Source organism: Biomphalaria glabrata, chromosome 16, assembly GCF_947242115.1.
Source record: "Biomphalaria glabrata chromosome 16, xgBioGlab47.1, whole genome shotgun sequence".
NCBI classification, from domain to species: domain Eukaryota; kingdom Metazoa; phylum Mollusca; class Gastropoda; family Planorbidae; genus Biomphalaria; species Biomphalaria glabrata.
This window is the reverse complement of record NC_074726.1, coordinates 23919179-23944140: the sequence shown is the minus strand read 5'-3', so window position 1 is coordinate 23944140 and position 24962 is coordinate 23919179. Positions and strand designations below refer to the sequence as shown.

Below are 24962 nucleotides of genomic sequence, written 5' to 3'. Positions count from 1 at the left end.
ATTAAGTTATCACTACTTCTTCTTGGTCGGAGTATGGACTATCAAGCTACGTAGCCAGGTCTAAGTTATAACAATAGTTTCTGATTGCAAGATGTGGTAGCGGAAACTCGACAATTCATCATGTTTCTCTATTGAATAATGTGATGGGAAATTTTTTGACACTTTATCCTTTAGTGAGTAAACGATTAGTGTATAAGAATATTGAGGTGTGCATTATCATGCTGAATGTCTGTATAAACATGCTGAAGTAGTTTATTAACATGTTGAAATAGTGTATTAACATGCTGAAGTAGTGTATTAAAATGCTGAAGTAGTGTATTAACATGCTGAAGTAGTGTATTAACATGCTGAAGTAGTGTATTAACACATTGAAGTATCGTGGAGAGTCGTGAGCTAAAAGTAAGTCCCATTTGAAAAATCTACTGGCCAAAAGACCATGTCGCGTCAGTGGCGTCACTAGGGTTTGTGTCACCCAATGCGGAAAAAAACAACCTAAAAACAAAATACTCTTGATTATTTTGTTTCTTTATGTTCAACAATAAAACTGTAAACTAATTAATTGATGGTTACACCCGAGAATAGTTTTTCGATACTGCTTTAAAATGTCGTTGTTTTTTTTACATTTTATCAAGTTATTACATAAATTAAAAATTTACAATTATATAATTGAGAAACTTCGAGAAACATATTTTGAATTAGAGATTATTTAGAAGCTTCTTACGGAGAAGATTTTATATTATACTAGTGTTTCTCAGCTGCTGGAATTCTTCAACGTCGAGACGGATATGAGATTAAGGTGTATCTTATCCCCATTTCTCTTTCTTGTACCATCGACGATGTAAAAAAAAATACATTGAACATGCTGCATTCTGGTTTCCATGCCACTGGGTCACCGTCACGTGAGTTTATGTTGACAACACAAAATGTAAACAATCACAATGCTACGGATTTTAGATTATAAGTAAACAAAAATAATGTAGCTTTTTGCTATTACAATCAATAAATGTTTGTAGATGAATAAATAATACCTCACGGGGAAAAGCATAGCAAATCTTTTTCACTATAACCAATATTCAGTAATCATAAGGCCTACTTGATTAATTATTTTTTTTTACATTGAGAACAGAGATATCACATTTCTGTTTTAAAAATGTAATACTGTCTTCTAACTTCAAAGGGAGATAATCAGATAGTTTTCATGAAGAATAGAAACCGGAAAGACTCGAATGATCGTCTGCTACCACAAGTCCAACTTGACACAGAGCACATCAAAAAGAAACTGCGGAGATGTCGATACCTTAAAAAGATTATCTACGCAGCCACTATTTTATTTATCACCATCATTATCTACGCTTCCACCAGTTCAGAAGGTACATTTCTATTATTGCCATTAAGTTGAAGATAAATGAAATTGGTAATTCAAAATGTAATTATTATATTGTTTATCCATAGTAGTTCGATGATCAGGGGCGTAGTGAGCAAAACGTGCGCCCTGGATATTAATGGCATTATTGGGCTCCCCTGCCCCCTTTTTCCACGAATATCACATAGAAATATAGGCTGCGTGTGGCGCCCCCCTTAGAGTGGCGCCCTGGGCATCGTGCTCCTTGCTCCCCTCCTCACTACGCCTCTGTCGATGATGACCACTATTGTCATCCAGGGGTGGGGATAAGGGCTTTGCGTTGGGGTTTTGTGTCTCCTTATGTGACTGGTGAGACCTATGTGATCTCGGAATGTTTGGCTGCACATTGGGCAGGTTATTGCAGCTGGAGCTAGCGTCATAAGCTTTGTTTTTTTTTTATCTGACGCTTTTCTTCTGCCAATTATTTATAGCTTTTTAATCACTTAATACAATTTTATACCATTAATATTTCAAGTTGTGCAGGAACGGCTTTTGGGGGTGATGAATTGGACACACTCCTGAGGTGGAATCGCGATATGGAGGTTCCCTTGCCACCATCAGGTCATCATACAAATATGCAGAGCCTCTGCCACTCATTCTAATATAATCTGTACCACAGTCTTCGTCTGTATCAATACGCTACTGCAATACAGTGTAGTAGATTTATTCAAACAATCAAATAATGAGCTCAAATAACAAGGCCAAAGGCCAACAATACAAGTTAGTCGATGCTGAAAGCGAATGTCGAACAAGAAGATTAATAACAAACGTAAGAAACCGTCGAATGATGTCTAACTAAATCGTTATGTCCATAAAAAACTGCCTTCAGAAGTAGCCTGTTTACATTTCGTTATTCTTACTAAAATCCTCGTCTTGTTTTTTACTTGTCGCGTCATTGATGTCTAACTAAATCGTTATGTCCATAAAAAACTGCCTTCAGAAGTAGTCTGTTTACATTTCGTTATTCTTACTAAAATCCTCGTCTTGTTTTTTACTTGTCGCGTCATTGATGTCTAACTAAATCGTTATGTCCATAAAAAAACTGCCTTCAGAAGTAGTCTGTTTACATTTCGTTATTCTTACTAAATTCCTCGTCTTGTTTTTATTTGTCACGTCATTGTCTCTCTTTCCCTTTCAATGAAATAACAGATTCCTAATCGTGCCTTTACAAAAGACAATCCTCATTCACCAATCGTAAACAAACAACATTTAGCCACGTGATTCTCTATCTCTTCTATACAAATTACGTAATCCATAAAGGCTGTCACGCGATACGTTTTTTTCATTGTGTTATCAATATTATCACGTAGCTAAATGTTGTTTGTTTACGATTGGTGAATGAGGTCCATTATCATAAACCAGGCATGTCAAACTCATTAAGGTGTATGGGCCGCATAAAAACTAACTATGACCTGAATGGCCGCAGCCAAAAATCAGTTGGATAATATAACCTACTAGTTTTATGTAAATTAGAAACAATACAATAGAATATCATAATTAATGATGTTGTTATTATTCTGTTTATTAGAAATGACTACACATTATTTTTGTTGTCCTGATGCTTTTCATCTTTTCTGGGATACACGTATATTAATATCAGGTTGAAGTTTGTTTGCCACTGACACTTTCCTAATTGATGACAAATTTTGATCAGATAATCTCGAACGGTGAGGTGTTTTTGTAGCTTTCATTATGGAAAAGAACTGCTCACAGAGAAAGTAGCAAACATAACAAGAAATCTGTCTGCAAATTTCCAAAATTCAACGTACCGTTCAGATAAATAACTGTAAAATTTTGGCACAGCCACTTCTATATACTTCGTTTTCAACAAAGAATCTGACTGCAATTCTATCAGCTCTAGTTGTACATTAGCAGCATTTTCAGGTGCAAATGAAAATGGAGATACAAATAGCGAAAATTCTTGCTCGTATGAAACGATGTCACGAAAACGTTCATTGAAAGCATCTAACAACGATTCCAGGTGTAAGACATTTTTACCAAATGTAGCAGCCGTATTTAATCTTTTTAGTTCTTATCACGTTGAGAAGTGAACAAGGTTTTCTCCTGCTATTTGGTATATCCACAGTTGTAACTTTGCTTGAAAGCACTTCACATGATCACACGCACTTGTGACAATTTTGTCTTTACTTTGAAGTTTCAAATTCAAGTCTTGTAGGTGACCAATGGGATCAACTGCAAATACCAAATCCTGAACCCATTCGTCAGTTTGGAATTGTTCAGCAGGTTGACCTTTCATGTTCAGAAACTATACAATTTCCTCACGCAGTGCAAAAAAATCTCTTCAATACTTTATGACTTGAGAGCCAGCGGATTTCTGTGTAGTAGGGAGCACAATCAAATTCGTGTCCAATGTCATCGACAAACATTGTAAACTGGCGATGATTTCAGCCACGGTCACAAATAAAATTGATAGCGACTGAAACTGGTCTTAACACATGTTGAAACTGTATTTGATTTGCACATAATGCTTCTTGGTGAATGATGCACTGAAAATGAGCAAATTTAAAAATGTCAACAGTCTCTCTTATTTTACAAGCAGCTTTGCAAGAACACCATTTCTAACCCCAATCATGGTTGGTGCGCCATTCGTTACTAAACTGGCTAATTTTACCAAAGGTAAATTGTACTGTAATATCACCTCCAGTAATTTCTCAAAAACATCCTCGCTTGTTGTGGTGTTATGCATAGAACAGAGCTCAAGTAGTTCCTCATGTATTTCAAAATTCCTGTCACATGCCCTTAAGAATATAGCCAACTGTGCTACACCCTCTACATCCGTTGAATCATCGAGAGCCAATGAAAATAATTCTAAATCAGCTATTTTGTTCTTTAATTGTTTACGCAAGTTGACTGACATGTCATTTATTTTATCTCCCAGTATGTTCCTAGTTAATGTTATTTTTTTTAAATACTTTCACCTTTTGTGGACAAATTACTTCGGCAGCTTTAACGACACACTCCTAAATAAAATCACCTTCACTAAATGATTTGTGACGAATGTAAGTCTAAATTTAACATATTGGCTTATTTATAATGTGATTATTAGCAATTAACAATAATTACAAAGTGAACAAATCAACACTAAACTTAAAAGATAACTTGAAAGATAATTCGAAGTTAATAAATAAACGAAATTTTCGAGAAATTATTTGCTTTAAAAATCTGATCATGTAAGAATAGTTCATAAGTTCAACGAAGTTGATTGTTACGTTTTTTTTTTTTTTTTTTTTTTTTTCGCAGTCAATATTTTACCTGAAAAGTAGTGGTGACTGTTAAACGCTTAATAATTCAACATTATTTTGATCATTCTTGAGGTGGCCAAACGGGCCGCATTCAAAGTGGCTGGGTGCCGCATGCGGCCCGCGAACGCTATGTTTGACACGCCTGTCATAAACAAAGATCGCATGTAACAATCGCCCATAAGCTCCGCCCCTCTGCTTTTGCTGCCCTTGGCTGTAGAAGAACTAGTTTATAAATGCATAGTATTTTAGTTTTGTTATATCCACAACTGACAGATAATACAATTAAGATCATGACATATAACGTTTGTACAAATACTCCTTCTTTCCTAGTGCTATTAGAGCATGGAATGGGTTGCCTGAGCTAGCCAGGAAAACCAGTGACTTGGCAGAATTTAAGTCATTGGTTAATATGCATGACTAAATGTAAGACGCGTAGGACGTAATCATTTTCTTTTTTGAAGTAACGTCTGTATTATATAAGATAAGATAAGATTTATATATGTGGCTAAATATGTGTAACGGAAGTTTGAATAGTTCACATTAATCTATTGTTTACATTTTCAGAATATATACAAGAAACGAACAAAGACTGGCAACTTCCGCTCGTAGCTCATAATAATGTAAGTTTGCTTTAAAGCTCGTACACTCATCCTTACAAGAGAGTCAGTGTCGAGCTTCTTGGTCTCAGGTTAAATGCATGGGCCTCTTTGGGTTAATTGGTTCTACGCGAAAAAAAAAAAACCTTCAATCTTAGTGACCGATGAGTGTAATGAAAACTAAAAGTCTGCTCTCTCTCTCTCTCTCTGTCTCTCTGTCTCTGGCTCTTTGTTTTTGTCTGTCTCTCTCTCTCTCTGTCCCTCTCTCTCTGTCCCTCTCTCTCTCTGCCTCTCTCTATCTCTCTCTGTCTCTCTCTCTCTGTGTTTCTCTCTGTCCCTCTCTCTGTCTCTCTCTCTTTCTGTCTCTCTCTCTACCTCTCATTTTGTCTGTCGCTCTCTCTCTCTTTTGTGTGCAAATGATATATATATAATTGAAAATAAATGTTTTTTGTTTTTTTTATTGTGCAATTTCAGTATCCAGTAGATGCGAGGCTATATGAGCCTTTAACGAGGTTACCAATTTTACCTCTTGGACCTTTCAAAGAGGACCAGCCGTCCGTAGTCATTGAGTCTGGTGAAGATCCTGTCAATTCGGAGTCTGCGCATGCCGCTGCTGTAATAAACAAAGTCGTCCGGTCTTTACCTGAGGTAGCTGCAAATATATCCAAACTTGGGCCTCCTGGACTTGTGAACCGATCTGCGGCAGTGTCTGTTCAAGGTCCACCAGCAGTCCCAGTCCCTCAGCCTATTGTGTCAAATCACATTGTAGCAAAACCAACTTCCAGGGCCCCTATTGGGCACGCGCAACAATCAGGACCATCCAGGCCATTGCCTGATCTCGTTAAAGTCAGCGAGGAGGTAGCAAGGCGTCTTAACCACACTAAAATCATGTGTGACTTCCTCAAAGTTCCAAACAAAGTAGACTCGGACATATACTATCTGCCCCAGTACAACTTATCTTACTGCAAGGTGCCCAAGGCGGCTTGTACATACTGGGAGCAAATGTTTTCATTCTTGAACAAGGTGTCACACGAAATAGCGCAACTGGGCATACGGTCGCCGTTCCAGATCTCAAAGTACGACATCCGGTATACAAGTCACCTCAACCTGCCCAGAAAGAGCTTCAGGTCGGAGGAGGACCAGACTGACATCTTGAAGACCACGCGTGTTCTTTTCGTGAGACACCCGTTGGAGAGACTCTGGAGCTGTTACCTGGAAAAGTTCTTTCTGATTGACTTCTGGACCAGCGCTGGGATAGCTATGAAAACTTCCGGTGCAGAAACAAAGTGTCCAAAATCTATAACTTTCAGGTCAGTCAGTATAAAATCTAGCTTTTATTAAAACAAAATATTTACAAATTATTTTTTCCTTAGTAATCAAATATATTTGAAATTTAAAAAAATAAGGAGTTTAAATAGCAATTTAAACACATGATTATAAAAGTTATCAATCTGAATCCGAAAAAAAGGGGATTTGATAACTCGTTTTTCCAAAAAAAAAAAAGGAAGGGGGGCTACGAGCGTAATTCCCTAGGATTTTTTAGAACGGCCCTAAGTCCAGCCATCGACAGAACATGTGTGGTGCCCCAATCGTTAAACTGACCAAGGGTTAGGTGAAGGTGATGTCCATCCAAATGTAATTAGTACCTGGCACTTGTCACGATAATCAAAGATGGTAGATCATTGTGCTGGCCACAAGACACCGTCGTTAACAATTGGCCATAGAACCATTGTGAGCTTTACATCAGTCTGAAAAGGGAATTAACGAGTGAAAGTGTTACATGTACAAATAAAAAAAAAACACTTTACAACCAGCCTGTGTGGTAAAATCCATAATTTTTATTGATTCTGATGCACCTTGAATACCACTCGCGTACATTTTACACCAACAGGGAGTTTGTGGAGTACACGCTTCCTCTGTACAATGAGCACTGGGCGCCTGTCACTGAACTGTGCAACCCTTGCATTTTTCAACCCAACATCATAGGGCACGTGGAGACTATCAGGGACGACACCCACCTGATACTCAGGCAGGTAAAGAGCTTTCATTTAATACTCAGAGCACGTTCAGTTCGTTAGAGTTTCTTCTTTTTCAGTAAGAGAGAAAAAGAAGAAAAAGCTTATGTGAAGAAATGGCGATATAGTGTAAGGTGAACGTAAGAAAAGATCAAATGGAAGAACGGGACAGATTTGGATAGAAACACAGAATAAACAAAGCCAATCCAGCCATACTGAAAATAACTGTTGCCAACTAAAAAATATAAACTACAGTGTGCTGCAAAAAAAAAAAAAAAAAAAAAAAGCTAGTAATTTGATCCTACAAAACTGATGAATTGGAAAAAAAAAGTACAGTGTATAACAAACAAAATAAAAAAAAAATCATTTTAAAAAGGTTATAGAAAGGGGAAGAACTTCGCCCTTTAAACTATATCTATTAATAATGTACAAGATATTCCCCTTATTAGATATCAAACAAAAATAATTAATTATGACCTACCAATAATTAATTGACTAATTGAGTATTTTTTAAAATTGATTCATGTTTTGTTAGGTCCAATAAATAATTGTTTAATGCATCAACTTGATCAGAGAATGCGTGAAAGAGAAATAGCGTTAACAATTATTTAATTAGGCTAAACCCAACAAATTTAGCCATATCTGTCAATACTAAAGGAATAGTTTCCCTTGTTGTATCAACCAGGGCAACCCGTAAATAGTAATTAATTGTCTGATTGGTTACTTTTTTTATTGATTCATGTCTTGTATAATAGTGCGAAGTTTCAACTTGATCCAAAGTTGGGTATGTGTATCCACTTTTTACCAGACAGACAGACGGAGTGAGTTGAAATAAGCTTTGGAAAAAAAAATACTTTTCTATTTCTTGTTCTATACCTCAGATGCACCAAAATGTTTGCTATTTATCGAAATTCCTCCTTGAATGAAAACCACAGTACATAGTAAATTCTAATGAAATTTCTACTGCATTGACAATACATTTTCTTTTATTAGTCTCGTTCATGTTTTTTTATGCCAAATATTTTTGTTTAGAAAAGAAAAAGAAAATGCTTCACACTCTATTATTTTCACTTTTTGTTGTGTTTCAATGTTTCTATTCTTCTCGATGTCTTTGTGTTTCAGTCCAAGTTAGACTGGATCGTGTCCGAGCAGGAAAAAATCTCCCGCGAGGAGAATCAGATGCTGGACACCATCATCTACAACTACCAGATCCACAGCATCAACTGGTACAGCTTCTATCATAAATGTTTGTCTCAGAAGGAACTGGCTACAAAGTAAGTTCCAGAAACTGTGACTTTCTAAACCTTAAGATAATTTTGTTTCGTTTCGTTTGTTCAACATTTAATCTTTTAAAATAATCAAAAATCCTAATCCAATTTATAAAACAAAACAAGGAACATTCTCACATCCGGAAAATTTATTTAAAAAAAAGGGAGAGCAATACAAAGAGTAATATTATAAGTAACGTCGCATTGAAAGAGTTAATTCAAACAGACGCCATGATGATCCACAGTTTGTTCTAGTCTCTCAAGAGAGAGATGGCATCAATGAATTGTGCTTTCAGGCCGGTTGAGAATATATAGAAGGCAGAGCAATAGTTAACAAGTGGTTAAAAAACTTTTTTTGTTTAGCCAACTTTTTAGAAAACAATGAACACGTGACCGAAGAGAGGTGAAAAGGTACAAAGTAAATTATGTTACTTTCTCCTAAATGAATTCAATATTATCGCAGTCAATAGTGTCCTAAATGTAGCCTACATTTTGTATGCTGGAATGGTGGTGGAGTTTTATTATTGAAAGTTTTTAGTTCATATTTTTTTATATTTACAAATAAATGTTTCGTATTACCACTTCTTTACCTTAAGCTACGCCCAGGTCTTTACATTAACATCTACTACTGTCATAAGTCACTCGCGACATATTCTTATCTGGAAGACGATGATGCGTTGGACGTAATCATCTTCTTTTTTGAAGTAACGTCTGTATCATATAAGATAAGATAAGATACACTGTAGTCGTGCTCAAATGTAACTAAAAATGCTCATTTGGCAATTATTTTTTGTTACCAAAGAAAACACTCACATGGCTCATCTATGAGTTTGTATAAAAACAGAAGCTTTCTTTGTTTCCTGTTATTTCTGCGTGCACGACTGCTATGATCACTTATGCTAACATCGTGGTCTGATAAACGGCTTGTTTCTACTCTATTAAAAAGTAAAAACTAATAATACCACATTATATAAAAAGTAGTAAAGTACCCTTTCAGATCTTGCGATCTACGGGGCAGATGATGTAAAGGTCGTTTGTTTCTGTGGCCCAAGGTTAACGATGGTGTCATGTGACCAGCACAACGACCAAGCGCCTTTTCTATTCCATAATTAATATCAGCCACCCATTAGAGCTGGGTGGACTCAGAGGCGCCTAAACATCTCAACATTACAAATCCAGTTTTTACCAGTATTCGATCTCGGGACACCTCGGTTCGGAGGTAAAGCGCTTTACCGCTCAGCCACCTCACCTTCATCACTTTATATACGTTTATTTATACCTCGTTTTTCTTCTTTTTTTCCCCTTTTTCTCCAACCCTTTTTTTTTTACAGGCTGTGGGAAGTCTTCAAGAAAGTGGGCTACCTATCGTCTCACGCCGTCTTGCCGGAAACGCTCAGCGATTACAACCAGACGACAATCATTCTGGAACTCAAATCTCAGTTCCGGAAATTTCCGCTAAGCTCAGCCAATGGCCGTGCTCAACAGCTCAAGATGTTGAAAAGAGACTACGACGCCTTGCCAAAACCTTTGATGGCTAAAATCCTTGAGAAATACAACACGGACTTTTTATTGTTTGGTTATAACGCTTCATTGCCGACATCGTAAATCTTTCATCAACACTTAGTATGCATTCACCAATCATCTATTTTTTGTTTAGCCTAAATTTATGCAAAACCTATTACACCTTATTACACAAATGTTATGAGTACTGGATGTTAAATACAGATTGGTATTTTATAAATGTTAAATCAGATGACTTCAAGTGAGACCAATCGCCATAGAAGGCCTTAACGCTGATCTGCAACGTCGCAGTTTGTAGCCAGTAAAGACCAATAGCTCGTTGCCACGTTGCAGGTCTGTGTTGAGCCCTACTGTAACGACTCGTTCCAAGTCTAATATATGGCGGGAAATCTTGTTTAGGGAAAGAAATATTCACCTTCACCTGTCCCTTAGTGTGTTGGACCGTTGGGGCACCACACAAGATTCGTCAACCGTCTTTCTCCATTACTGTCTTTTGCCTCGGATAAAACAGAACCTCTTTTAATGGCAGGCCCGTCCATTCTTTTATGTTGTCTTCCAATCGCTTTCTCTGCCTGTAACTTAGTGTAACATAGTTACTACAACGATTGGTTAAACTGCTGACTATTGTAAAAAAAAAAAAACGATAACCAAATTTCTATGGCAATATTACAAGGTCTTCGGGGCTCGCAAAGATCTTCCTTCAGGGAACAGTATTAGGAAAAAGAAGAAGAAGAAATAATAGAATTTCTTTTTTATGATTAAACAAAAAACAAAGTAATTATCAAAATTAAAAAAAAAAAGATTGAACACACACTAATATTCACAGAAGTCGACTTCAAGCGTAAAACGTATTGACTCTCTTGGCTATATTTAGTTCTCTTGGAAAATTACCGTTGTTTATCGAAATATAAACAAGTTGCTTTTACACCACCAGGTGATAAGTAGGCTACCGTGATTGGTGGAATAAGGCTTTTGTTGGCTGAAAAAGTGCAAGAGACAAAACGTTTTATTATGTGTCTATTCTCATTCTCTATGTGGTATGCAAAAAAAATTGTTTTTGTACTTGTCTATGCTCTTGATCTACATGTAAGTTATATAAAAAAAAATATTTTGGCTTTCCTATATATGTTTTTTTTTAACCTACTATGCTAATTTGTTTTCTACTGTGAACAGTGTTAGCATTGCCTTGTTGGCCGTGTACATAGTATAAGCAGTAGACACTATGACGTCATGCTTCTCGTCTGCCAGTTAAAAAAGATATTTGACTTCGTCATTTCTTCCTTAGGAAAATATTTACCCCCCCCCCCCCCATGAGTTGGGTGTTAAACTAAGTGGTCGCACTTAACGGCAATAAAAAATATTTGGAAATTAATTATTTTGATTATTACTGTGACTGAAGAATTTAACTTCATTTTTTCACTCGCCTTTTAATTGTATCGGGAGAAAGGCTGACGACTTCTTCTTCTATTTAGGAAATATATCCTGCATAACTTTTATCATCCACTTTCCTATCATCCACTTTACACATTCGTCGTCTATGCCAATGTCAGCCAACAGAAAATATATATAGTGACAGCTTCAATTGTTGGCTTAACAATGTGACACACTTTTTAGCTAGCCTTTTATCGCCTCATATTATTGTATCATGTGAAATATTGACTTTAATCTTCCAATCACTTCAACTCCATTTAATTCAAATGACTGACTTTGACTTACTAAGACTTAGGTCCTCCAGCGCCGTTCGGCGCATTGGACGGCAACCTGTCTCCACAAAGATCTGTCATTGGCAATGTCTGAAGCCTCCTCCCACCTGGTGTCCACTGTTCTGAGGTCCTCCATGAAGGTGTGGCGCCTACTAGTACGAGGACGTCCCTGTTTGCGCTTTCCTCTCGTATTGGCATCCATGTTATCGCAACTCTTGGTGTGCATAGTTCATTTTGACGTAGAACATGTCCCGCAAACCTCATGCGACGCTCAGTCACAACCTCACTAAGTGTTCGACTCCCATTTCGGCATAGAATTTTCTTGTTTGAGACCTGATCTGTGTAACTGACTCCCAAAATCCGTCTCTGACTTTGACTAATTCTCTTTAACTTACTTACTCTCTCTCTCTCTCTCTCTCTCTCTCTCTCTCTCTCTCTCTCTCTCTCTCTCTCTCTCTCTCTCTCTCTCATATTATCTTACCAACTTTCTGATCTTGAACTATCGAACAGCAAAATAGAAGAATAAACCAAAAGCTTATCTAAGGGAAAGAACAAAACAATCTTTGCCAAATATATCAATACTCAGGGATAAGCTCCCCTTTTCTACATGAAAGAAAATTAAATTAATTATAACTAATTGATTAACTAATTCGTTAAATAACTCCATATTTACAGTCAAATCAGAACGGTTATGCTATTTTAAATGAATAAAGGATACTATAGAAAATATAATTATATGCTAGGACAAATTTGTACAAATGCTCCTTCTTCCCTAGTGCTATTAGAGCATGGAATGGGTTGCCTGAGCTAGCCAGGAAAACCAGTGACTTAGCAGAATTATAGTCATTGGTTAATATGCATGACTAAAAGTATGACGCGTTGGACGTAATCATATTTTTTTTTTGAAGTAACATCTGTATTATCCAAGATAAGAAGATAAGATAAAGAATATGGTAGAAAATAGTGTATTATATTGTATAAAATGCATTTAAATAAAAAATAACTTTGATAAAACAACTTTCCAAATAACGTCAACTGCTAAATTAATAAGCTGGCACTGTCATTAGTTGAAATAGAATGTTGAAACAAAATTGTCTTTACTGCCGACCAACAATTCTTGAGTATGGCGAAACCACACAAGAGGAATCTTGGGAATTAAAGAATATTTTACACGTCTTGTTTCTATTATAAAATCATTGAAATGCCAGCAGTTGCGTTGGAATATTTTCGGTAATATAGTTAAGTACCTTTATCTTCACCTTCACCTATCCTTTAGTCTGTTGGACCGTTGGGGCACTACACAAGATTTGTCGACCAACTTTCTCCATTCTTCTCTGTATTTGCCTTGGATAGCACCTCTTTCAATGGCAGGCTCGTCCATTCTTTATATGTTGTCTTCTCGCTGTCTCTGTCTGCCTTTTCTTTTTCCTGGTACTGTTCCCTGAAGGAAGGTCTTTGCGAGCCCTAAGGGCCTTGTAATATGGCCTTAGAAATTAGCGTTTTTTGACAGTAGTTAGAGGTCATCGTAGAGTCCAATCGCAGTACTAATCCTGTCTCTAATCTCTTCGTTCGATTATGTGAGACCGAGGAAATTTCTTTAACATCTCAATGCCATTGCTAGAATTACATTTGCATATTTTATCATAAATCAACATTGTTTGTGAATTTTCTTTTCAACAGCAAACGATACTTTCAAAATGATTACTTTAAAAAGAGTGGAATATGGCGATAATGATTTTTACTGAATAAAAATACTAAAAATAATTGCTAAAAATAATCAGCAAAAAATGCCCAGCCTGGATAATTATTGGATGTACATCAACCATTTCTGTTGTTTTTATTTATATACACTAGTCTTAGATCTAAAGTATAATGTGTGTAATACATGCAACATTGTTACTAATTTAAGTAACAACATGAATAGTAAGATAACATGGCATTGGCTTAATATTTAATGTAAAACAAATTGGACACTTATTTGGGGGACCCTTACGTGGGTGCCCGGGGGGGGGGTGAATTTTCGAATTTGGACCTCTTCCCCCACCATTGCGATCTATGGGGCAGATGATGTTAAGATCCTCTGTTTCTGTGGCCCACCGTTAACGAGGGTGTCATGTGGCCAGCACAACGACCAACCTTATTTACTTTTCCCCAACATATGATCAAATTTGGTAAACATTAATTTCTCCAATTCCTTTGATGAACTGCAATGTAGCTCAGAATTAACTGCCATGTACATATGAATACCTCTAGTATGAGAATCACCTTTAACTACACATGCATTACCTATACATGTATTGTAGATTATTATTATTATTATTATTATTGTTATTATGGGAAACTGGAATGTCAGGATAGGAATTCATTTGAGCAATGGGCATCAAGCCGCATCATCAGGGCCAGACTTATGCATAGGCAAACTAGGCAGAAGCCTAGTGCCTCCAAATGGTGGGTGTCTCGCACTGAACTAAACAAAATAATTGCGAAACTTGGATCAGATCTCATAGTAGAGCACTATGACACTATGTAGCTAGTCCAACTCGTCTCTTCTACGGAAATTGCGATAGGCCTATATGAATGTCAGTTATTTATCTATTTAGATATAGACGGGAAGGGTTTTTAATAAATTGCGTAATTTTTTTTTCGCTGGTTTTTTTTTTTATTCACATCGAAGGCCGGCCATGCAGAAACCACTGGACGTTTTAGATTAGGAGCAACTAACGATAGTCTCGGTGTGTAACGAGGCTCCTCCTCGAGTTTGCCAGCAGCTATAAACTCACAGTAGCTAACACCTTATTCCCACACAAACCACCAAGAATAACTATGTGGCACGCATCAGATAATAAAACTCACAGCCAGATCGACTAATATTCTGTTTCCTTTAAGGTTCAAATCTAGCATCAACGAAGGTAATTAAACCAGAACTTTCCCTGGAGCTTACATACACAGTGATGACTATAACATGGTCTTCATTTTATGTGAAAATTGAAATAAAGAATCCCAAGCCCACGAAACCACGCATTAAATACAATATTATTAAAATTATTTAAGACCCAAACATTGTTGAGGTCACCGGGGGGGGGGGGGGGATATTTGCAGCTCTCAACCTATTAGGTTTACAAGAGGACATTGACTCACGGATATTATCAGAACAGTTTTTCAAGAGTCATCCTCTGAGGTCCTGGTGAAAAAACGAAGACAAATGAAGCCATGGAGAAAAAAAAATGACATAATTGATTTATGTGATGCAAAAAAAGAACTAACAAAGAAAAAAAATGAATCTCTTGCTGGCAGAAAAAATACTGTACAGCTCAGTGGATCGGTGACCAGTACACTATAATTAATAGATGTTTGTAAGTTGCCAGTAGCAAAAATGCATATGAAACATAAAAAGCTTTAACCAATAGCCTACAAGACAAGCTAGTTTTTAAGTTATAACTACAGTGATTAAAAATGACGACAGAACTCTTCTGACCGAAGAATCAAATGTGCTTAGAAGGTGGGCACCTGAGATGAACTCCAATTGGTGGCAAGGCTGGAAGGATCAGTCCTCCCGTAGAGCCTTGAGAAGGTGGGCAGAATATTCCAAAGATCTGCATAACTTCGAAATAAATCACAACTACAGTCTAATCAACAACACACAAGGTAATGCTAAGAATATTTTCAACCAACTTAACAGAAAAGCCGATGAGATCCTTTCCGAAGGTTTCATAGCAGGTAGAAGCACTGTAGAACAAATATTTAATACCAGACTGTTAAATGAAAAATGCATCCAACACCAAAACACAATTTCATAGACTTCAAAAAAAGCTTTTGACTGGATTTGGCTTGAATGCATATGGCAAGTTATTAAAGCCCTTTACCAAAATGGGAATAGCTCAGTAGTATTATAATTTCAAGTTTTATTTTCAGATTTGTTAAGTAGCCTGTAAAGAAAAAAATGCTCGGAGCAATAAATTCTGACTTACTTAGACTTAGATTCTCCCGCGCTGTTCGGCACATTGGGCGGCAAGCTGTCTCCATAAAGATCTGTCACTGGCAATGTATGAAGTTTCTTCCCACCTGGTGTCCACTGCTCTGAGGTGCTCCATGAAAGTGTAGCGCCAAGTTATACGAGGACGTCCCTGTTTGCGCTTTCCTCATATTGACCTCTTTGTCATCACAACTCTTGGTGTGCGTAATTCATTTTGTCGGAGAACATGTCCTGCAAACCTCATGCGACGCTCTGTCACAACCTCATTAAGTGGTCGACTTTCAGTTCGGCATAGGATTTCCTTGTTTGAAACCCGATCTCTATAACTGATTTCTAAAATCCGTCTAAGCCATATTTGTTGAGCCACATTTAGTCTTTTCTCAATTTGGGAAGATGACTTCCATGTCTCACGTGCATAGGATGCTGTTGGGATGACGATTCTGTAAAGTAGGTGTATTTTCGTCTCAAGTCCAATGGCTTGGCTAGTCTAAATAGGTAGCAGCCTTTGGAAAATGCTCCCTGCCTTTCCTATTCGTCGCGCTACGTCAGGTAGGCATCCCCATCGTTTGTTATGATGCTGCCCAGGTATTTGAACTTGTCCAACTCTTTAAGCTCTGTTGGGCAAATAATAAAACTGTTTTTGTTTCATTTTTAATTTCAGCTCTAGCAGTTTTAGATTAGGAGTCATTAATTTATATGAAAATCTATAGATCTTTTCCTTTCTTTGACCGACATATAAAAACAGATTTATATAAAAATAGTTGTACTGTGTGAACAGATTACGTTTGGCAGGGCATCTCAGAGGAATGCCAGAAAACAGAGGAGCAAAGATTGTTCACCGGCAAAAACCAAAAGGCAGGCGCCCCAAAGGAAGACTCCTAGTACGGTGGCTGGATGAGGCAGAGGCAGATCTACAACAGGTAAAAGTCTAGACATGGAGAAGTAAAGTACAGGATAGATCAGAATGGAGAGATGTGCTGAGGCAGGTCTAGGCCCTCCATGGGCTGTAGCGCCACTGGGATGGATGTGCTGTGTCTAGCCACCAAACCTCGGATAGGGAGTTAAATTCCAACTAGAATTCTATCATTGCGTAGAGATCGTGCGCTGTGTCTTTAGTAAATCTCAGTATCATCTGATTTCATTTTCATTTGATTATAAAGACACAGTGAAGCAATGTCGAAACGTAAGCAGAGGCGTAGCTATTAGTAGCTGGGGGGGGGAGAATTAGAAAATCCCCCCGGGCCTCACTTACCCTATCTCAACCAGAATCACATCACCTATCGACGCTACTTAGTAGGTACTACTTTCTTTACATAGAGGTAAAGTGTAATTTTTAAAGTCCATATCCGCGGCCACAGATTTAACACCGATATTGACCTAACGCCTCCACAGACTTAAATGAATGCAGACACTGACTTAACGCCGTCGTTAACTTAACGCCGCCACTGAATTAACGCCGCCACTGACTTTACGCCACCACTTAGTGCAGACACTGACCTAACGCCGCTACTGATTTCCCACTGCCACAGACTTGATAAGACAGTTTATCCGCTGACTTCCTTAATCGAACACAATTAAAACATTTAAAACATAGGTGGGGCTGAGTAACACACACAAATACACATACACACGAAGACAAGACGAATGACAAGTTATTGTGTGTAGGTGCGACAAAGCCTCTACCTGGATAGGTCAGCGTCTACATTCTCTCACTGTCCAGGTATCTTAACCACACATCTACCTTCGTGCCTTGGGTAAGTTTGTTACAGTGTTGTCAAGCGTAGCAGTTATACACCAGCTTTATTTACCTGTAAACTTATACAAAGGAATAGAAATATATGTGTTTGCATTCAACGTCTATATAGGCCTATAATATTATAAGGTTAATAATTATTCTTACTAGCATGCTTTCAAATAATGTGTTTTAACTTTCAATAAATAATTCCAACCATGTTTCGGATATTTCTTCAGATTTGAAGATAATAAAATCCAACCCAAACGTTACTGAAAATATAACTCACAACCCTAATTGTGACCTACGTAGATTACTTTTTGAGAAAACTGTGGATTTAGGGAGCTGTTTGTTCTTTTAGTATATCCCTTAGCAAAGTCTGATATACCGTTACTACTTAGTCAAACCGAGTAAATAAATTTGTGCCAGAAAGACGAGAAAAAGTTAAGTTACGAAATTCGCTATAACAGACAATGACTGTGGTGGCGCATGACATATGTGCGTTATGGGCGAGATATAGTTTGCGAGGTCCTTAAGTGGCACAAAAATAATAATGTTCGACAAGAATAAACCCAAGTTGCAGTGAAATTTTTAATTAAAAAAAAAAAACATTGATGAAAAAAAAAAATACAATGTAAGAAACAGAAATGTTTTACTTTTCACAAAGCTTATATCAGCTCACTCTGCATTGTAAAAAGTTTTTACACACGATTTTTCTCCCACACCCAACGTCGGATTAACTTGAAATTGTGCACAATTATTTCTACTACCTGACAACACAAGAATCAATTTAAAAAAATAGCCAAAATAACTATTGATAATTAATTATTGTGTTTGGTATCTTGAACAATGGAAAGAAATCGTACTTGACAGGTATGATGGTATAAGTTAAATTAGTTCCCTTGAGGACTCTTGAGTTCTGAGTGAACATTTTTTTATGCATTAAAAAAAAGATCAAAAACCAAGAGACTCCCTCCTTTTTCCCAGCTGGTCTTTACAAATGATAGGATCATAGCGAATTGCGAAAGCTAAAAACTAAACGAAAAAAAAAATTGGTAAAAATATTTCTAATCGCCGAGACTTATGTCTATGTTAATTGTATATAGTACACAATATAACTATGTTGATAAGCTATGTTATTTTAATGTTACATGATCATTGTTGGCACTATTTAGCACTGAGGACTCAGATTTTCTAAGCACTTTCTTTTGGTGCTAAATTTCTTGCTTATATTTAGTTGGCCACATTGGAGTTTAATTTAGTGCTGCTTAGCAGTGGCGTCACTAGGGTGGGTGTCGGTGAGTTCATTGTGTAATCCCCCCCCCCCCCATGGGGTCAAATATATTCACGCTCGTTTGTTATTATAGTGTTCCATAAAACATTGAGCTAAATGGCCGCATGAACTGATGGTTACCTATTTTCGTGTTAGTTTTTTTAATGACAATTTATCAATAGTGATGAAGTATATTTATATTGAAAATTATTAAGTGGGTCTACTGGACAGCATCTTATAGTTTTAAAATATTAAAGTTTATCTCATTTAAATAATTGTAACATTTCATTCGTCTGTGCTGAAGCTTATTTTACTGTCAACAACTGAAGTAAATGCCCTTAATTCCATTACATCATTATCCCTAGAAACTTCCATTGTTTCTTTCATACTTCTGATTATGTGGAATTAACGCTAATGGAATGTGAGATTTCGGTATTACTTATTAATGTCTGAAAACTAATATCACTTGATAAAAGCGGTCAAGTTCCACCTCCTGATGTAAAGTGCTTGTCACCAATTCAATAGTATTGATGCAAGCAGTCTTTGTAACTCAAGTCTCCCTGCAACTTGTACAGAGCTGAAAGTAAGGCTTCACGTTTAGCTGGTCATATAAAGTAGGTCAAGTCAATAAAGTTTGGGACATTGGATGCAATTTCAACCAGAATTATTTGTATCAGAAAACAAAATGACGATTTAGATCTTTAGATTTATTGTACATGAACATGTTCAGGTCTTTGGCCACTGGAACTTATCTGCTAACGTAAAAGTGTATTTTTTTTCCACTTGGGTGCCACCCTTTGTTGGGTGTCCACCAGTGCCACCCACACCGCAGCAACTCCCCCCCCCCCCAAGTGATGCCACTGTTGTTTAGTTATTGTGAAACTAACCGATAGATTTAAAATCTTTCATTGGTGTTGTGTGTCTGACGGTCTCTGGCCTCTATATGTCCCCAGTTTAACCTGATAACTTCAATACGTACCAAGCGTGTAGGTAATTTATCCTTTCCTTTTTGTTTTCGCCTGAGGAGATTTAAATTTCTCAGATTCTATCAGAACCACAAACCTATATATATATACTATATATAGTATATATGTATAAATATATACAGAGAGAGAGAGAGAGAGAAAGAGAGAGAGATTGAGATTGTCTGTCTGTCTATCTATCTATCTATCTATCTATCTATCTGTCTGTCTATCTATCTGTCTATCTATCTATCTATCTATCTATCTGTCTTTCTATCTATCTGTCTATCTATCTATCTATCTATCTACCTATCTATCTATCTATCTATCTATCTATCTATCTGTCTATCTATCTATCTATCTATCTGTCTGTCTGTCTATCTATCTATCTATCTATCTATCTGTCTGTCTGTCTATCTATCTATATCTATATCTATATCTATCTATCTATCTATATATATATATATATATATATATATATATGTGTATGTATGTATGTATGTATGTATGTATGTATGTATGTATGTATGTATGTATATGTATACCTTTACACGTGTTTTAATTTGATTACTAATCCAAATGTTTTCCCTTTATTTGAAAGGTTCTTACAACAAGTGACTTAGTTCTGTGACGAGACCAAACCTTAGGACATGGGTCAAAGTAAAGACTCCTTGTTTTGTTTCATGTTCGTTCTGTTCAACATGATAGCACCTAGTCTGTCTGGTAAGTTGAACATAGTTTGAGGTTTGGAAACATTTGGAGACAAACTGGTACACGTCTCTCCCACTTCCCATTCTCGTATCAAGTTTAAATTTTGCACAATTATTCATAGTCTATAACAATACTCGAATCAATCCAAAAGTTAACCAATTAGTTAATCATTTAGTACTAATTAATTAATTTTGTTTTATATAGCACAAAGGGAGCTGAACCCTGTAATTTTCAGATAAATGGCAATAATTAGCGTTTCTTTTCATAGATAATCTTTGGGTTTTTTTAAAAGTATTTTTTTCTATTGCTTGTTTAAATTCTATATTGTTTTATTTTTCTCTTGTGTCCGTTTTCGCAAAATTTTTTCCTCCTTTTTGTCCTTTCTGTGAGTGCAGGTATCTGGTAAATCTATACCGGTGAGAGTTTTTTGCAAACACTGTTAGAAGATGGAAAGGCTTGCTGTCCCGAGAGTCTGGGACACCTGCCACCCTCGGTACACCACTGAGTATTCTGCTTAATGTGGCTTATCACTCATTGTAAAAGAGGACTCGAATTGGACAGTGCCGTGATGACTAAAGTCTCAAAACAAGAAAAAACAACTACACAATTCTTACATTTACTGGAATGATATTGCATATATAATGAAACGATCAAAAGGACAATAAAAAACAATCCTACATGGCACAAAACCAGTGGATGGTTTTGGTTTTACAAACTACAGGATATATGCCTAGTCTACAAAGTCCAGACTCATGATCTAACATTTTTCTTTATGAATATTAGGTTTGGAAATGGATATTGCTATTGTGTTTTCTTTTATACAAAGCTTATAATAACTCACTCCGTCTAATTGGTACACATTTTGTACACTTTTGTTTACCACTTCCCATTTTCGGATCAAGTTGAAATTTTGCGCAATTATTGATGTTCCATGACAATATATGAATCAATAAAAAAAAAACAATTATTTTTTTATTTAGTGGGATGATAGGCCTAATTAATTAATATCATTTTATCATTTTATATGAAAAGGAGGAGTTAAACCTTAAGTATTAAGATATATGGTAATGATGTTGCGGTTCTTCCCCTTAGATAAGCCATTTATTTAAAGTATTATTTTTAATTTTTACCAAGTTTATTTGCATTGAAATTATACAGACCTGAGTCTATCTTTCAGTGGAGTGTCTGGCTTGCTCGTACACTTTCGCCGGGACGGACGGACTGACTGACATTGAATGCGTCAAGAGCCCAGAGAGTTTTATCAAAACAATCAAAATACAGTGCACAGACCAATGTCTGACTCGATTTGTTTACACAGCAAGTAAGTTTCATTACGTCATTTTCGCTAATGGTATAGATTGTCACGTGATTTTTTTTTTTAAACAAGGCATTAGCTGAGGACAGTATATCGTCTAACATAATTGCAAAAGGTAGTTTCATCAATACAGGAACAAAGATATAGAGATTTTTTTTTTAAATACAAGATTTATTTTACGTTCCTAAAGCCACAGTAAGCAGGAATAAGGGGTGGCTCAAGGGGCCTCGCGATATGATTTTTTTTGTCACGATCAGTCCATCTTACTTACAGGGCCACACATTCCAATGTACCAATACATTCTATGTGATATATTGAAAAACAGATCTCCTTTAAAAAAATGGACTTGTTATTCACTATTGTTGAAGCCTTTCTGGCATCTAGGCTTATACCAATTACCATGAGGTCATCGTGCGGTCCAATGGCTGTAGTAGCTCTGTCTCTAATCTCTTCGTTTGTGATGCGGTCTTTAAATGTGATCCCTAGGATCTTTCTGGAGCGTCTCAATTCCATTGCTAGGATCCTCCTATCTAGCTTTGCAGTCGAAATGTAGACAAAATGTACACACAGCTTTCAACTTCGATGTAGAAACACAATTCTGGTGATATCTTGAACAATTTAAAACAAAAAATCTTTCTTTAAACTACTCGTCTTATCTTATCTTATAAAATACAGACGTTACTTAAAAAAAAGAAGATGATTACATCCTACGCGTCATGCATTTAGTCATGCATGTTAACCATTGACTTAAATTCTGCCAAGTCTTACCTTAGCTTATAAAATACAGACGTTACTTCACACACAAAAAAGAAAATTATTACGTTCTACTCGTCATGCATTTAGTCATGCATGTTAACCAATGACTTAAATTCTGACAAGTCTTACCTTAGCTTATAAAATACAGACGTTACTTCACAAAAAAAGAAAATTATTACGTTCTACGCGTCATGCATCTAGTCATGCATGTTAACCAATGACTTAAATTCTGACAAGTCTTATCTTATAAAATACAGACGTTACTCCAAGAAAAAGAAGATTATTACGTTCTACGCGTCATGCATCTAGTCATGAATGTTAACCAAAGACTTCAATTCTGCCAAGTCACTGTCTCCTCACTTCAACTTTCACTCCCAACTGCGATGCACTTACTCGTGGTTTCATCAGAATCTATTCAGCCTAAACACACAATTTTATTCAGGGATTACATCAGAAACACACACGCGCGCACACACAGAGTCATTTACTCGTTTGAGATACGTCAGCGTTATTTTCCTTTGTGTATTCTAGCTGTATAAAGTGCTATGTCTTTTGTATATTTTATTCGCAGCTAAACAAGTTATTTGGTGTATTCAACTGTTTGTGGTAATTTGATGTTGATTATATCATATTGGTTACATCAGCTACGCGGAGAGGGGGGAACTGCTGTGTGGGCGACATCGTTCCGATCATAAACAATGCCCAGGCTTTCATCTCGCTTGTTCGACATGAACCATAGCCGTTCTACGACTGAAGGAGGCCAATGATGATGATGATATTACCAAACATCACTCGCAGCTCTGAATTATCAAAGCATTAATTCCTTTAAGGCAGTGTTTCCCAAACTGTGTTCCGCGGAACCCTAGTGTTTCGTGAGGCCTGAATAGGTGTTCCACAAACTACTGGAATAGTTAACTAGTAGGCCACCCGTGAATAACCTCTCTTAAAAAATAAGCTACGTGTTCCACTGAATAGTCCGAATGTGCGAGGTGTTCCGTTGAGGAACAAGTTTAGGACACATTGTTTTAAGGTATAAACTGTTTACAATATTAGTATTAAGCCAAAGAGAGAAGATGCCAGTGCTGAATGTACCTGTAGGCAACAAAAGCTGTAGCTTAGGGCCCCCTACTGATTGGGAGCCCCCCCCCCCCCCCAAAAAAAAATGATTTTAGGATATTTTCACTAATTTGGAAGATATTGCTTATGTTGATTACAAGGGGTCCCAAATCTCATATCTTAGGGCCTTGTTAAATCTAAACCCGAATCTGATGTGGGCCTTTACGTTCTTTATAGAAAACGAAAATACCTAATAACGATGTGTAGTTTTAATTCAAGAACGAAATGGTTCTCTATAATATTGTCTATAGATCAAGACTATGTATATTATAGGCATATAAAAGCACTGTTCATTATCCACAGACTATGAAAGAATAAACTCAGTAACCAGAGACTGTAGTTCTAAATACTTCTCAGGGAATCAGTGTGATCCGGCCACCAATGTCTATCCCACGTGCACACTGACATGCGCAACGAGCTGGTGCAACAACCAAACAGACCCCAAGCCTAAATCTTCAGAAGAGTATGACCCCTACGGAAACAAAGCTTCGACAAATCATATTTTTGTTTGTTTATTTTTTGTACCTATATTTCTGTTGCAAGTTGTTTAATAAAAAGTATTAAATTATCAGATTCAGTTTCAACGTATCAAATTATTATTTTACATTGCTTGTGGACGTCACATATTAAGATCGTGTTTTTGATATTAACCTGTCTCTAGATTTAGTAGAATCAAGCCTTGGATCTCCAAGCAATAGAGAAAAAAAAGTTACAAAGTGCACTTTCATCTAAGCTGATTTTTTTTTTTAAAGATTCCATGTCTCTTTGAATGCGCCCATCTAAATGAAGAGGCCATTTCCAAGTCTTATTTATTATTTTCACATACCTTTTTTTTTACCACAAATTTTCGCTAATAAGTCGAAAAACTTGAACATAATACAGCGCGAAACTAAAATATAGGATATACTGCAATAGAGCTTACAGATCTGCGACTAAGACTTTATAATTGATGAACAGTGTAAATGATCATGAACTATATACAACTTCTCAATAACCATGACCGCTCAACGTGGACGCATTAACTCGCTTGACTTGTGTGCTATTGTAAGTGAAAGTATAATCTGAAAAAAACAACAACAAGGGAACATGGCTAGAAGAAGCCATACAAGTATTTAACCTGTAGACAGTTCCCTTAACTCTTCATTTGCAGAACGTCCCTTACTGTCTCCCTTGAACTATTTCTACAAACTTCAACACATGGACCGGTATATATCTACTGTATAGATATAAGAGAACTTAACCTCTAGACCATCGGAATGTCCATCAAAACATTCTTCTGATGCAGAGTCGTTTTGCCCGTATGCAAATTACCAACCCAGTGGTCAAAGGTCACAAGCCCTAGCTAGCCCCTTCCCC

General features: G+C 36.7%; 2 protein-coding genes across 3 annotated transcripts; both read left to right on the top strand.

The window, feature by feature from the left end:
- LOC106059795 (uncharacterized) lies at nucleotides 1-10241 on the top strand. Its single transcript, XM_013217475.2, has 7 exons — nucleotides 1-173; nucleotides 1178-1370; nucleotides 5230-5285; nucleotides 5736-6571; nucleotides 7153-7294; nucleotides 8399-8550; nucleotides 9876-10241. Exons 1-7 carry the CDS (start codon nucleotides 144-146, stop codon nucleotides 10147-10149), a joined length of 1683 nt encoding a protein of 560 aa, XP_013072929.2. The 5' UTR covers nucleotides 1-143; the 3' UTR covers nucleotides 10150-10241.
- Nucleotides 10242-17282: 7041 nt separating this feature from the next.
- On the top strand, nucleotides 17283-24179 carry LOC106059803 (uncharacterized). Of its 2 annotated transcripts, none has more exons than XM_056014790.1 (4): nucleotides 17283-17495; nucleotides 20310-20431; nucleotides 21597-21740; nucleotides 23910-24179. In XM_056014790.1, the coding sequence occupies exons 2-4, from the start codon at nucleotides 20359-20361 to the stop codon at nucleotides 24155-24157; spliced, it is 465 nt and encodes a 154-aa protein (XP_055870765.1). In that variant the 5' UTR covers nucleotides 17283-17495; nucleotides 20310-20358; the 3' UTR covers nucleotides 24158-24179. The 2 variants fall into 2 exon arrangements, with proteins under 2 accessions (XP_055870765.1, XP_013072937.2); XM_013217483.2 differs by having other exon boundaries at nucleotides 17489-17623.
- The last annotated feature ends 783 nt before the right edge of the window (nucleotides 24180-24962 follow it).